This window comes from Podarcis erhardii (genome assembly GCF_964252035.2).
Source record: "Podarcis erhardii genome assembly, chromosome: 1".
In the NCBI taxonomy this organism is placed as follows: Eukaryota; Metazoa; Chordata; class Lepidosauria; order Squamata; family Lacertidae; genus Podarcis; species Podarcis erhardii.
Window position 1 is genome coordinate 135,824,442 of NC_138497.1, and position 14,413 is coordinate 135,838,854.

Below are 14,413 nucleotides of genomic sequence, written 5' to 3' on the forward strand. Positions count from 1 at the left end.
AGGTTGGGAGCTTCACTTTTCAAGGGTTAACAACCACAACAGCCTCAATTCAGGCCTTCAAAAGAACACGTGAGAAGGACAGACACTGTGTACATGAGGAATACAGGCCCTTCCCTCCCACCTCTCTGTGGGCTGCTCACATCCCCTCTTTCGCCCACTTCCCATACACTGAGCACAATCGTCTGAAGAGAGATTTTAATCATGTTCAGCAGAATACGCACAGAATCCTCCCCACAACCAGGTTTCCTCAGCTGGAAGGAGGTTTCTAAATATTGTTGTAGACTGGATGAACCTGAAGGAGCTCTTCTCTGTGCACAGTGGGCCACATTCTGGCCACAGAAAATGCATCTCCTTCCATCCAAGCAAGCAAGCAAGCAAGCAAGCAAGAGGCATTGTCCTAGTTCAAGGGCCTATTCCAGCCAGGCTTAAGCGCTCAAGGAGGACACAGAGTGTGGCTGGGGAGGGGTGTGGTCCTAGGAGAATCCAAAGAGCCAAGTTGAGACAACAGGAGGTCCACATTTGGCCTCCAGGCATGAAGTCCCCATCCTGCACTACACGGTTAGCGCTGTGTGCATTTTTCTGAAGGCCTGAACATGGCCAAGGAAGTTTGTGGAAGTGTGAGAAGAGGAGGAGCAGGAGCAAAGGGGAAGCAGCAGTTCAGAGGGGTGGGGGCACAAGCCATGGCGAGTTGAAGTGAAATTCAGAGGGATGAAGGTGGAAACTTGGCTCCCAATTGCTCAGGAATTTTTCAAATTAAGAGGGTTTGATTCTAAGCCTTTCCATTTCCAAATTTCTTCTGCATTTTTATTGTATTTCTATCAAAAGAAGAAAAGGAGTTGCAATGGGAACACATTTAGTATTCTAACCATGTTGTCATTTTGAGGGGCTTTGAATTGATACCTCCATGGAGACCTAACCATAATCTCAGTTTTTCAGGAAGAACAGTGATGTTATGTGAAGAAAGGGATTCTCTATCGCAACCATTTATTACAGCACATGCTGCAGTATTTACCCAACACTGCTGGGTGCTCAGGGCCAGGCTGTGAACATTATCTAGTGCTGGAGTCAGAAGAGAACTGGTCCGCTTGCCTCAACTTCCTATCTTCCTGAATTGGTCAAGTGTTGGAGATATTTTGTTCCTTTCATGCAAAGGGAAGGAGAGCAGTCCTCTGCCCCAACAAATTGCAGCCCAGTATAAATGCCCAGTATAACTTGGTTTCTCCCATGATATGACAAATAGAGCTTATTTCACTTTGGCCATTATTGCAGAGATAGTGAGGAAATGAAAAAATGGTCATCATTTTTCTCTGATTTTAAGTGCAATGAACGAGGTACCCAGTGCGCTACAAATCCCCTGCCAGCAATGCTGGTTGGGGTGAGTTATAGTGGTCTGATGGTGTTTCCTGCTTGGCAGGGGGTTGGACTCGATGGCCCTTGGGGTCTCTTCCAACTCTTCTATGATTCTATGATTCTATTCCCATCTCTGTTTTAGCCTCCTGTTTCCCATGGCGACTAGTGTGTTGCCTCCAGGAGCTCCAGGAACAGGTCCTGAGGCACCAGCTCCTCCTCTTCCTCCCTTGAATGTAGGATTCAGAAGGTGCACTGCCTTGGGGAATGAATGAACTTCATTTATGTTAGCCATCGGCCATAGCAACAAAAGAGCATTACAACATACACAAAACAAAAGTTGATTATTGGTGTATTATTTAGTTATCCTGGCTTAGCATCATTAAGGTCAGCCCAGATGCTATGTGCAGAAGCAGCTCTCAAACCAGCAAGGGCATCTGCATGCAACCTCTGTGCTATGGCCACCCTTGCTGGTTCAAGGCAAATGGATGTAGAAGGTTCTAGCTGGTGTGCAAACCCATCCACCACCACCCCCCCAAAAAAATTTCATGCCTAATACATTTCCTTTGGCTCCTGAGAAGATCTCCACATTTGCTTGGGCCAAATCCAATGACAACCTTAAGAGGCACAAAACCCCATCTGAAAAACTGCATTACTCTTATTGAAATATCTTGGCTTCCCTCAAAATTCCTCATATGTTTGGTCCCATGAGAAACCCTTCAATTCAAAGTTTAGTATTACCAGGTCTGTGACCATAGAATAAAAGTTGTTGATGACGACGAATTTCAGTTCAGATGAAATTTTGGCAGCAGGCCTGTCTTCAGGCACAGGGCATTTTTGTCTTTTTGACTCTGGAATAAACGAACTTTGCCATGAACACAGAGCCACCACCCTTTTTAAAGAGACCACGGAAGGGATGAGATGGCTTTATATAACATTATAAACTGGAGTGTGACTGGCAGGGTGCAGGTTAGGGAGGAAAGAACAGCAGAGAGGGGCTCAAATTGTCCAGATGTTAGTTTTTCCTGCCTTGAAATGTGTAGAATATACTTGGATTAATTTTAGTGATCTACACCAAAGCTCTGCTTCTGAGTCCCAGTGCACTAATTAATAAGAAGAGGTGGACAGTGACCTCATATTGGAAGAAGCCCAGCATTGACAAGAGGAGGATCAGAATTCAAGGAATTGAAAGCACTCCAAGCAGAGATGACCTTGGGGCACCACAACTGTGGTGGAAGAGTGTGTGTGTGTGTGTGTGTAGCGAGGGAGTCAGGATTATACAGGCATGGCTGGGCCTGGGAGGTGTGGTAATGCATCTGTTAGGAGGATTTCAATTATATTTCCACTCCACCCTTTCTCTTAAGGGTCAGGGTGCACTGCAACCTTTTTACAGACAAATGTAATTTGGTATATAAAACAGCAAGCACAACACCTTCCCCACCTATCCCCAAATCCCCTTTGCTTGTGCTTTGAGTTTTTGCAAAAACTGTTGGGAAATTTGGGAGTGGCAATGAAGAATATAATTCTGTTTTGCCATTTGCTTTTGGTGAGCAGAGGGTACTATTGAGGCAAAAAGAAAAGAGAAAAAAATTACTAGGGACTCAGCTACACTCGTCACAATAACACAATTTGAATGCGTTTTAAACATGCAACATTAGATGGCACCAGAGAGCAAAAATTGTTTAAAATGGGCTTTCTCATTGGAATTTTTTTGTCTGGTAAAAAGAATCTAATTTCTGACCAATTTACAGTGTTGTGTTCTTGTGTTTAGATCCATCCCAGGGCAATAAAGAATGATACCATGAAGAACCCAATGCTAACAAAACATCTTACATAGATTGTGAGCAAGGTGTATGCAAAAACATAGCACTGTGCATTAAAATGTCCAGTTTCAACAAATTATGCATGGCATCTGATCAAAGCACCAAGGGTACACCTTTTGAGCTCTTGGACCCATGCAAATGTGTGTGTGTGTTCTTCAAAGGACAAACAAGAGAATCCACTACATGACGTCAAATGTAAAACATACATGGTGGGCCTGTTATACCAGTCCCAGGCAAATATTTTTCTCTGCAGCTTTTGCAGCAGGAAGGTACCCTTGGCTGACCAGAACATCCCAAGGCTCATTGGATGATAGACTGGCAGATGCCACAGTGCAAGGGGAGGACAAGGAGAATCCAGGCTGCCAGAGAGGATGATCCACATCACCACTTGGTGCAGGGCGACTACTTGCAAAGCTGCACAAACTGGTTGCGAGTGATATGCACCCACTGCACCAGGCCAGATGAAGCTTTGGGGTGCCATTTTAAAACATTCATCTCCCCAAACTGTCCCCCTGTGCCTGGCAGCTTCAACCAGCCAGTTGGTGTCAGCAGGGAACTGACATATATTGCGAAATGCTGTCCTGAAAGGTCATCAGAAGGAACCGACAGCAGACACACACCTGTCAATTACAGATATATTAACTCATTCATTTGAAACATTTAAGCCCCCGTTTCCTATGGGAGGCTCCACCCTCAGCATTGCAGGAAAAGGCAGAGCAGCCCCTGACAGCTATAAAAGTATCCCATTTTGAAAAGGCTGCCTACTTTAACTTCATTTCCCACCTCCAAATTAAATACTGTGATCTCTTTTCAGGGATTTCAAATTCTATCCACTAGGGGGAGCTAGAGAGTCACTTGTCACCCAATAATTGTGATAAAGTGTGATAAATAATATGGGCATTTTAACACAGGACATCCTGCATTTCTAAAAAGTTCTCAGCAACATGGAATTTGCATTAGAAGATTCATTATTTATCTGAAAAGTGATAGTACCCAGAAGACTCAATAAAGATCACCATGATAAGTATAGTTTAAAAAACAAAGCGCTTCAAGGACATTCTGTCTAAATTTCAGAGCACTCTTTTTCCTCTGATCTAGAGTGGTGACTGTGCTTCAGTGCAAACATCCCTGTGGAGGTGGCTATTTATATATTTATTTACATTGTACCAGATTACTTTTCTTCCAGTTGCCTGGGGCTCCCAGAAATCAAGTGACAACAAATATATATATATAAAACAATAAAGGAGCTAATAAGCAGCAACTGAGTATGTGGTCATTATCTGAACATCAGAGTGCTGGTGCAGAGTACAACTTCAGCTACCTTCTATAGATCTAGGGTTAGGGATACCCATTTCTGGAGAGGGTGGTTACCTAAAAAGTCAAGTTATCTTCTACTTGTGTATCCCAGGGACCTGAGATGGGTAGCCATGTCCCACTAATATAAAACATACGATTTTCCTATTCCAAAGGCTTACACAGATTGATATAAAATCACAGGAGACAAACACAAAGAAAAATAAATTCTGAAGGCAACACCACCCTTTTAAGTGTCTTAGCTCCTACTCTTTCCACATCACCCCAAACACTCCTAAATTGAACACACAGGGGAAAGCCCAGCTGACGTTTCCCAACATTTTCAAAAAACAAGCAAGACCCTCATCATATTCTTTCAGTCCACTCCCACCCCAGAGACTTAGATGACCATATCCCTGCTCTCCAGGCAAGCCACTCCAGACTCCAACCGCCTATTTTGCAACACTTATACTATGCACAGACGCTGCAGCTTCAAACAGTTGTGAGGCAAGCACCATGTAAGGAGAACACAGTTCTTGAGGACCATCCCAAGAGGACCTGAAGGTCCACCACAGCCAGATGGGCTTGCGCTGATGGAAGTGCAGGTGGAACAATAGCCACCTGTACCTATAGGACCATGTTGTCGGCCTCAGACACCTTTACCATAAAGCTAAGGCCCAAACACAGCGCTCTCATGGCATTGCCTCTTCTAAGAGGCATGACGCAAATTCACAAAGGATGGTCTGTCAATAGCTAATAGCCATGAATGGCTAAACAGAGCCTCTATGTGCCGAGGCAGTGGACCTGTAAAGATCAGTTGCTAGGAGAAACACAGCCGGACAGGACCCCTGGGCTCACGTTCTGTATGGGGTCTTCTGGAAGCACCTGACTATTCCCCTTGTTGGAAACAAACTACTCAACCAGGGGAGAAGGCTGGTCCGATCCAGCTGGGCTGGATTGCTTTGTTCTTTTTTCAGAGGAAACTCTCATTCTTTCCCCAAAGGATCTATTCACCTGATGGCCATTTGTCACCATGAAAGGATGATACCAGCAAACCCTCCCACAATCCCCACCCCACTTTCTTGGCTAGTGCTGAGCAAGTGCTGATGTCCTATCAATTTCCTCATGTCTTGGGCTCAAAGTACCAGCACTGTTTTATAGAAGGTTTTGGGAACCAACTTTCTATCTGCTAACACCAATAGAGGTGAATTCAAGAAACAAACAGCACAGTTACAAGGAGAGAGTGGTTCTAGACACATGAATGTTGCTCCCACTTGTGTTGGTAGAAAAGGGTGCTGGTATATTTGTAACTAAAAGTGTTTTTAATAGTGAAACATTGGAAAATCAGCAAGACCTAAGAGACAGTTGCTGCAGAGAAGCTGAAGAAGCAGGAGTGATCTGGACAACTGCTCTTCCATTTTTGCTGTCATTTGGGAAAGGGACAAGCTTTTGCAGCTCCGAGGTTTGTGAGCTCTAAGAGATGCTTGGAGGTCATAAATCACACTACAGGTGAGGTAAATTATACAGTAGAAAAGGGGTATTATGAGCAAGTCATTTCCTTATACTTTTGATTTTCCTGGTTTCTCTGTAATGTGTGTGAGTTTTAAGGGATTTGAAAGCTAATGGACAACGCACGGTCCTGTGACCGCATGTCAAGGTCACTCCGGACAATATGGATTAAGGCCTCGTGAAATCTAGAGATGCACTGTTGCTGCCACCCTAAAAAGTGGAGGCTTGGCTGGTCTTCAATCCTTAAACTCGCCATTTTATACCCAAAAAGAAATACAGGAGATGAATTTGGAATGTTACTTTAAATGGGTATCTGAAGTGTATCTGAAGAAGTGTGCATGCACACGAAAGCTCATACCTAGAACTAACTTAGTTGGTCTTTAAGGTGCTACTGGAAGGATTTTTTTTATTTTGTTTTGACTATGGCAGACCAACACGGCTACCTATCTGTAACTTTAAATGGGAACAGTGTTCTCATAGCTACTAATATGAGTTTGACCAAACTGCGGGAGGCAGTGGAAGACAGGAGTGCCTAGCGTGCTCTGGTCCAGGGGGTCACGAAGAGTCGGACACGGCTAAACACCACCACCACTAAAGCTTTTAGATCAGGGGTGGCTAAACTCTGGCCCTCCCATTTGCAACTTCCATCCCCATCCCTGGGGCTGATGGGTGTCCAACAACATTGCAAGGGCCACAGGTTTTCTATGCCAGGTTGGAGGGGGGACTGCTCTGAGGGCAAAAGTGAAAAGCTGCTCTACGTGTGCAGATTCAGTGGTGCAATTCTCTTGATTTTGGCCTGATTAGCACATTTTATACATTGTGCTTAGAATGTAATGTATGCTTTATCCACCTTTCTAATAATCTGGTTTTGCATGCATTTGGACTGAAATGCTACTGCCCTAGCAGAGACCATTTTGTTAGCCCGAGGGATAGTTTGGGAAATGCTAATGAATAATAGTGAGTTCCAGTGTTTCAACAGAAGTCTCGTCATCACTGAAGGAGTCTACTTGCATCTGGGCTGCACGACTTCAGACCTTAGGTGATGGAGTGCTATTCCATACAAACAAATACAAACCCTCTACACAGAAAACTAGAAGGAAAAAGACGAAACACTCATCTGCAACATCTAGTTTTGCATGTGTTTTTTGGCGGTGGTGGTGGTAGGTTTGTTAGGTGTATTCAGTCATGTGAGCCCCAACTTGCTGTTTGAAATCGTGCCATCCAGAAACAAGTCTTCCTCTCACTAGAACAAAGCCTTGAGATATGCTTGCTTCTTTAGAGAGATGTATTTGCAGAAGCTTTTCTGCTCCAGAGCTCTGAAGGCAACATATGCCAGATCTCCAAGCCATAGTCAGGAGATGACAACACTAGTGTAGGAGTACAAGAATGAGTCAAACAGCAGAAGACAACAGATATGAAGATCAGCAACTGCAACAGAGATGGTACTATAATTCACTTTATCTTTTTATTTACACCACAAGAATAACAAGTTGTCATAATGTGGTACAAAATACTGGACTTCTATTAAAGTTGAAAGTGAAGTTGGTATTGTCAGAGAAAGACACCATTGGCCAGTAAAAAACAAGTGAAACAAAACAACAAAAACAGGAATGAGAGAGATATATATAGAGCTAGGAAAAATAACCCAAAACCTTCAACCCCACCAAGTAAAGGAAAAAGGTGGTAAGAAAATTGAAGTACAAAGAATATGCTACCATCACTTAAAGGGTTCATACAGTTAAGAGTGAAACTGTGTCTAAATTACAGAATAAACTGGTAGCTGCTACCAATGGTGAGAACATACTGAGCATGTACAGGTATAAAGCAGAATATAATAAGAGTTACAACTTTTGGTACTACATATTTGTAATAAGCTCTTGGATGAATAGATTTCCATCCCATATACATAGCATCTCCAATGTAGAGCACCAGAAGTGTTAGATTCTTTGTTTTTCCTCTTTTTTCTTTCTATCAATAGGATTTTTCATCAATATCAAATACACGGTGAAGCTCAACTATCACTATGAAGAAACTTCATTTCCTGCTGATATAAAGTTTGTTTGAAACCACAGTGTTTGCACATCACTGCTTAAAAGTGAAATCTATTGATACATCTTTCAAAATAAAAATGTTAACACAGCTGTGCTGAAGAGTTAACTCTTAAAAGTTCTTGACATTTTTATCTGAGCATTAATATAAAAAGAAGTTGGCATATGTTTGTGCCTGCCTTATCCCTTTCCTGCCTAAATGAAAAACAAAAACAAAAAACTCCTCCCCCCTTAAAGAAAAATGACACAGGCAGTTACTTGTGTGTTCTGTACAGTTTCCCCTAGAACATTATTTCCACATAAATACAATAAACTCTATTATTGGTTTGTCACAAGTGCTAGATATTTTTTTTCTCTTAAAATGACAAATGTTTAAGTAGTCCTTTGTATTTTTAAAATTTTACAATAAAAAGCACAGGTCCTTAATAAGTTCAGTAAGACAAACTCCCCCCCCTTCATGCTCCTCACTTTAATTTGCATGACAGAAAACACCCCAACAGTTTATCTGTTGCTAATGCCATTAGAGGGGATTTCTCTTTCCAAAGCTGCCACGTGTGGCGTGCAAAATCTGTATACAATATAAAGACATGCCAACCTAACAGACCATGCAACCTCAAGGTGTAGGAAACTTAAAAAAATATATTCATATATATATTTTTATGTATGTATATATATATATATATATTTATATATATATATCAATGCCCATAAAATGTGGGCCCAAAAGTTTACAAAAGGAAGAATGGAATGAGTACATGACTAATAAAAAGGAATGTTTGTGTACTGAAAGTAAAATAAACCCCAAATACTCAACTATTAGTACTTTGTACTACAACCTGGATCTTGCTTCTGGGTAATACAGCTTCAAGATGTTCCTTTGTTTCTAAATTGCTACAAGAGAAGAGTTGTAATAAGCCACCCAATACCTTGGAAGCTGAGTTAGCAAAAACCTCGAGTATCTTGCTGGTGGAACTCAGGTACCTCATATATTCATAGTCTATAAAAATGTGGGAAGCATAGGTACGTTGCCCAAATCAGCTTGGATTCTTAGTTTAGCCATAGAGCTCACAAGCAGGTCCATGTTAAGTGGGGTGGGGGAAACAAGGGCTACAGTGGTACCTTCCCAACAGCCATGATGCTCATGTTTGCCTTGTGCTACTGGAGCAAGGTTAGGCAACAGCAATTTTAAAAAGATCTCAGAATTCTGGATTATGGAACAGACTGACGTATAACAAAGTTGTTTGTGACTTTAGAAAGGCAATGATGTAGCAACATTTGTTTGTAAGAAACAAAGTAAGAGTCCTAAAATCAACAACATTGAAAGCAGTTACCAAATACTCCAGGCCAACATGTCAACACCGTTGAGTTGTGTGTACCAGCAATTTCTTGCCATAAAAAAGTACCGTATTTACTCAAATGTAATGTGCACCTTTTTTGGCCAAATTACATTGCGAAAATTAGGGCGCGTATTAGATTTGATGCTGCATTTACAGTCGCCAGCAAATACTTTTTTGGTTCCAAGATTTTGAAAATTGAGGTGCGCATTAAATTTCATGATGCGTTAGACTCGCGTAAATACAGTAAGTATTTTGAAAACATGTAAAGTGGTGTTGAAAATAAAATGTATTATAGACTGAAGTAATTGTGGATGCATCGCTTTTATCAACAGTCATAAAGGGCTAAACTAACAAAATATGAAATCAGATGATTCCACAGCAAAAATCTTTAAAGATCACAGCAGCAAGGTAGTCATTTTATAAAATATACATTTTATCTTTACTGTCAAACTTTACTCTTAGAGTATGCTCTTGGCAGTTCTAATGCCAAAAAGTATTCATCAATTTGCATGTATTTGGGTTAGCAATAACTCAAATATTGTAGTGTGTCTTAAAAATTGCATATCAAGCATTAAATAAAAACCTCAAACTCTCTCCAGCACTCAGTCGGATTTATAATTAAATTCTCACAATTCTGATTTTAATGGAATGAAGAAAAACAAAACTTTTCAGAACCAGAAAATAAGTTACTACAAAGTGACCCTGTCAGTTATCATAACAAAAATATTAAAAAAGGAAAATACCACTGGTTATTCAGATGAGGGGCATGTAATATCCTACACTGCTCGAAAAAGAACACATGAATTCAGTCTCTTCCAGATATCTAATTTCACCACTAAAAGTTTAGTTACTTATTCTGAGGGTCAACTCCCCTCACCTCAAAAGGCAGCTGGGGGGATATGAAATAGTGACCAAGATTAGCAGTCTCCCAGCCAAAAAGAAAATATTAATATTACGATTCACTGTGAAATAGTCTGTTAGAGGACTAACTCAACCAGAGTGGTTTAAGAAAAGTTCTGTGTGCATGTGTTAGCATTAACTGCATGAGAGTTTGGCAGACCTTCAACATGGTCACTAAATTTATTAATGCCTTTAATAATCCTTGTCACACTCTATACTGAGGATATAGGATACATCACTCTTTGTAATATTAATATATTTTTAAGGTTAAGAAAGCTCCTTATTTTTTTAAATGTAGCATAGCAACTATGACTGCAGAACTGATAAAATATACAATCAGTTTCCTGATATAAAAAAGACCTTGGAATCCTTCCTTTTGTGAAAAGGGCTTTCTAAAAACAAAGCCTAACAATTTGCAACTGTCCCACATAACCATGAAAACTCTTGATGGTACGAAAGGCCAAACACAAATAAAACTCCAGTGTGGAAAGTGACACAGGTCAAGAAAATGGTTACTGTCTAGAAACACAGCTGTCCAATGGAAAATAAAATGAAAATTAATGCAATAAGGCTGTTTTAAGGATTTTGTAAAAACCAATATAAAATAAAGCAACAGCAAATACATATTTACTAAAAAAAAAAAACTCATTTTGTTAAAAGAAGATCAAAATTAAAAATCTTAAATTAAAATAGTGATGTTAGGGTAGTTGCCTAGCGGCTAAAATGTTGGCATTCTGAAAGCATTCCAAACAACAGTTTGAAAATGGTCAAGTTTCAAACAAGATCCCTTTTCTAAAAACCCTTACACTCCAATTCACAAATAAATCTTTTGCAAGGGAACTTCCAATGGCTACCATTGTAATCTGCATTTATTTATATATTTTGTATAAATGCATTATAAATATTTTATCAATAATTTGTAAGAGTCGCGTTTCTAAGCTTGGAATACATTTGGAATATACATTATACATATACATTTATATAATTATACCTAAAATATTAAGCAGTATATCATGCTAGTTGCTTTTAATAAAAAGCATTCCAATTTTTTAAAATTTGCAGTTGTATCTGACGCATGCTTTTACAACCAAATTGATAGTTAAAATGGTTATACATAATGTGTAGGAGAAGATGTTGGGATTTTTTAATCAATCGTTGAATTTTAGAAACCCAACAGTATTTGCCACATTACTGGCAACTACCTTAATTTTCATTTTAAACAGCAATAAAAGAAAACAAAACAGATCCAAACTTGTCAACTGCTTGGGAGAAGCTCTGGCCATTACTTGCCAGCAGAAATCCTAGAGCCGTTCTTGCTGATTGCAGTTCTCAGCTGCCCGCCCTTCCAGAAGAATTACTGCAGAGTTCTTTTCTTTAAGGCATTGTTCATCAAAACGTCAGAAAAAACCAGCTGCCCAAAATCAATCCAATCTTTTTTTTTAAAGGCACAAACTCTTCAGATGGCTTTGGAGATGCTAAAGCCAATCCCCTTTCTGGGCTTTCTTCCTTGGTTTACGTTCTTCCTCGCCACACATATATAGTCTGTCTGCATGTATATTAGGTATAAAAAAGCTTAGTTCTCTTTTCACCCTTCATATAAAGGGGAAAAAAAGACTTCTCATATTGTTTGGGTTTTGAAGAGAGCGTCTGGATCACAGGTAGGCAAGAGCCACAAAAATAAAACATAAAACACAAAACTACAATATGGTCTGAGTGGTCTGAACGGAGGATAATCAAACTTTTAAGCACCAGTTTTAAATGAAAATTGTCATATCTGTGTTTAATCTTTGATTTCTCTCTCTTTAAAAAGTTGGCAACTTTGCCAAATACTTCACTGGCTTCTTGCCTCTCAAACTTCCATTTAGGAAAAGAGGAAGAACGCTCAGCGCATATGTCTTTAATATTTCTGCTCTTCACCTGCACTTTTTCTTTTCCACAAGCATATTCTGTACAGATACAGAGAGATTTAGCTTTCTTTTACGCATGGCTGCCTTTCTGTAGTCTGGAAGAAAACCATGACAGGATGCAGGAGTAACAAGAGAAAGCTTCTTGGCAGAGCTTCAAGACAAGACGAACAAACAGGAGAACTCCAGCCTCAAAGATGCCTGCTACAGCGGAGGGTCCTCTTCCATGGGCTCCTCGTCTGGCCTGGAAACAAATGCATTGAGAGGAGTCAAAAAGAAGGAAGCAGATGGAGGCACAGAGCAAGCAAGCATCCACAAGGCTCCTTGTGACTGGATATATTGTTTGCAGATTTACCTCCTTCAGCTTAAAGACCTAGGCAGGACTTGGGGAGGCCAAACTTAATAGCACCTGATCATGAGAAACAAAACCTCATTCTCTTCTTTATCTACTCAATGAAAGTAGAGTATTACTGAAATTTTAGCCCTGATAAAATGATAGTTTATAAATTTATAACTTTTAATAAGTTTACAAAAGTAGGGAATGAATGAAGAAATTCACACAGAACATTCATCGGGGAATCACAGTTACATCTGTATCACTTTCATATTGTTTACTCATTACTTTCACAAGAAGTCAAATTTAAATATTGTTGTGATGCACAATGATATAAAAGACTCTTGTGATTTCACACTATAACGATAGACAGTGATCTGAACACTTGCAATGCTTCATAGCTGACTTTGTAATTTGATTCTGAGTAGCTTTAGCCTCCATGAACTTTACTAAACAGCATGTATCCACCTGTGTTAAGGAGTCATAGACTCATACGTCATGCATTTAATGTTAATAAGCATCAGGGCCTAGTTAGTAAAATCTGCCTGCTTTTTTTATAAAACAAAAACTGGAAAGAGGACAAGGCCCCCTAGATTATGTAAATGTAAATGTGGCACTGCCATCAGGGTTTCTTTAGGCCATCACACTCTGTAGGTAAAGGGGGATATTCATGAGTAGAGCAGGAGTTCTTGACATGAAAATGTCCACTGCTTGCTCCTTCTCTGCCACTAATCATTCAACAACAGAGGGCAAAAAGGAGGCATTCTGGAGCAGATTGTAAGCTTTCATGGCTTCATTTTAAAAAACCAACCCGCAGTTAGCCAAAATGAAGAGGAAAATGTTGCCCTTACTTTCGCCATGACTGAGTCTAGAACAGCTTTGGATTGGGCAGATCCACCTTCCTTCAAACCCTCCCCATCCCATTTGGATTACTCTGTTATATTCATAATAATCAGTTGGGAACTTCTGGAGATAAATCTGGCTTCCCAACTTTAATAAAGAATCAGGGTGATGTTTAGTTTCCACCTCCATTCAACATTATTAAGCTACAAAGCACTCAGCCTTGAAAAATGCATGGTGGTTCTTCAAATTTTGAAGGCCACAAAATAAAAGTACTTTAATATTAGAAAGGATTTCCCGGATAAATGCAATTTTCTAGACCCACTTGATGGGAGACCTGAGAGCAGCTTTAGAATCTATAGAGGAATATTTCATATTATGGTAAGCAATTGGTTCCACTGTTCAGTTATTCAAAACCGTTGTGTTCCTGACCCCCACGCATGTCGGTGAGCATGCATAATCCTGCCCCATTTTCTGACCACTTCCGGGTTGTGGTGATGCGCACTCATGCAGTTGTACAGGCAATGATCAATTGATGTACTTCTAGTATTAAACATAAATCAATCCTGCTGCAGCTTGAAGCTAATACATCTTACCAGCAAACAAGTCTTTTCAAAGTATTGCATTGAATTTTATTTTTCTCCTTGCTGAACACAACCCTTTTTTGCTTTTCTTCAAATCAGGACACTATGCTGAAGCCTAATGTGCTTCACCTGCAGATGCCTAATTTCCCACTTTTTGCCTAAAATACCACTGTTTTAGATATAAGCAGATGGAAAGAAGTGAAGCTCACTTTTTGTCATGTGGTGGTTTGACCCCCACTGATAATGATGCCATAGCTGTTACAGTTTCTGCTTCTTCGTTCTCACACTTCTGTGCATCTATCAAAGAATAGCTGACTGTTGAGGAATAGCGCTGGAGTGAGTGCCAGTACTTACCTAGAGGAAATAAAAAATGATATGCCATAAGGCAATCCACTACTGCCCACTGCTTTTAGTACAGCTACAGAAAAAACCCAACCATTATCACTACTACTGACATAGCACCATCCATGTACATAGCATTTTACAAAGAACAG

The 14,413-nt window shown here is 40.1% G+C and overlaps 1 protein-coding gene across 6 annotated transcripts in view; it reads right to left on the bottom strand.

The window, feature by feature from the left end:
* Positions 1-7,418: 7,418 nt before the first annotated feature.
* HDAC4 (histone deacetylase 4) overlaps positions 7,419-14,413 on the bottom strand; it is a 115,993-nt gene continuing 108,998 nt past the window's right edge. For all 6 annotated transcript variants that reach the window (XM_081861862.1, XM_081861861.1, XM_081861859.1 and 3 more), the window contains 2 exons: positions 14,129-14,273; positions 7,419-12,405 (listed from right to left, as the gene is read on the bottom strand). In XM_081861862.1, coding sequence (XP_081717988.1) covers positions 12,366-12,405; positions 14,129-14,273 — 185 coding nt within the window. In that variant the 3' untranslated portion in view covers positions 7,419-12,365. The remainder of the gene's footprint in view (positions 12,406-14,128; positions 14,274-14,413) is intronic.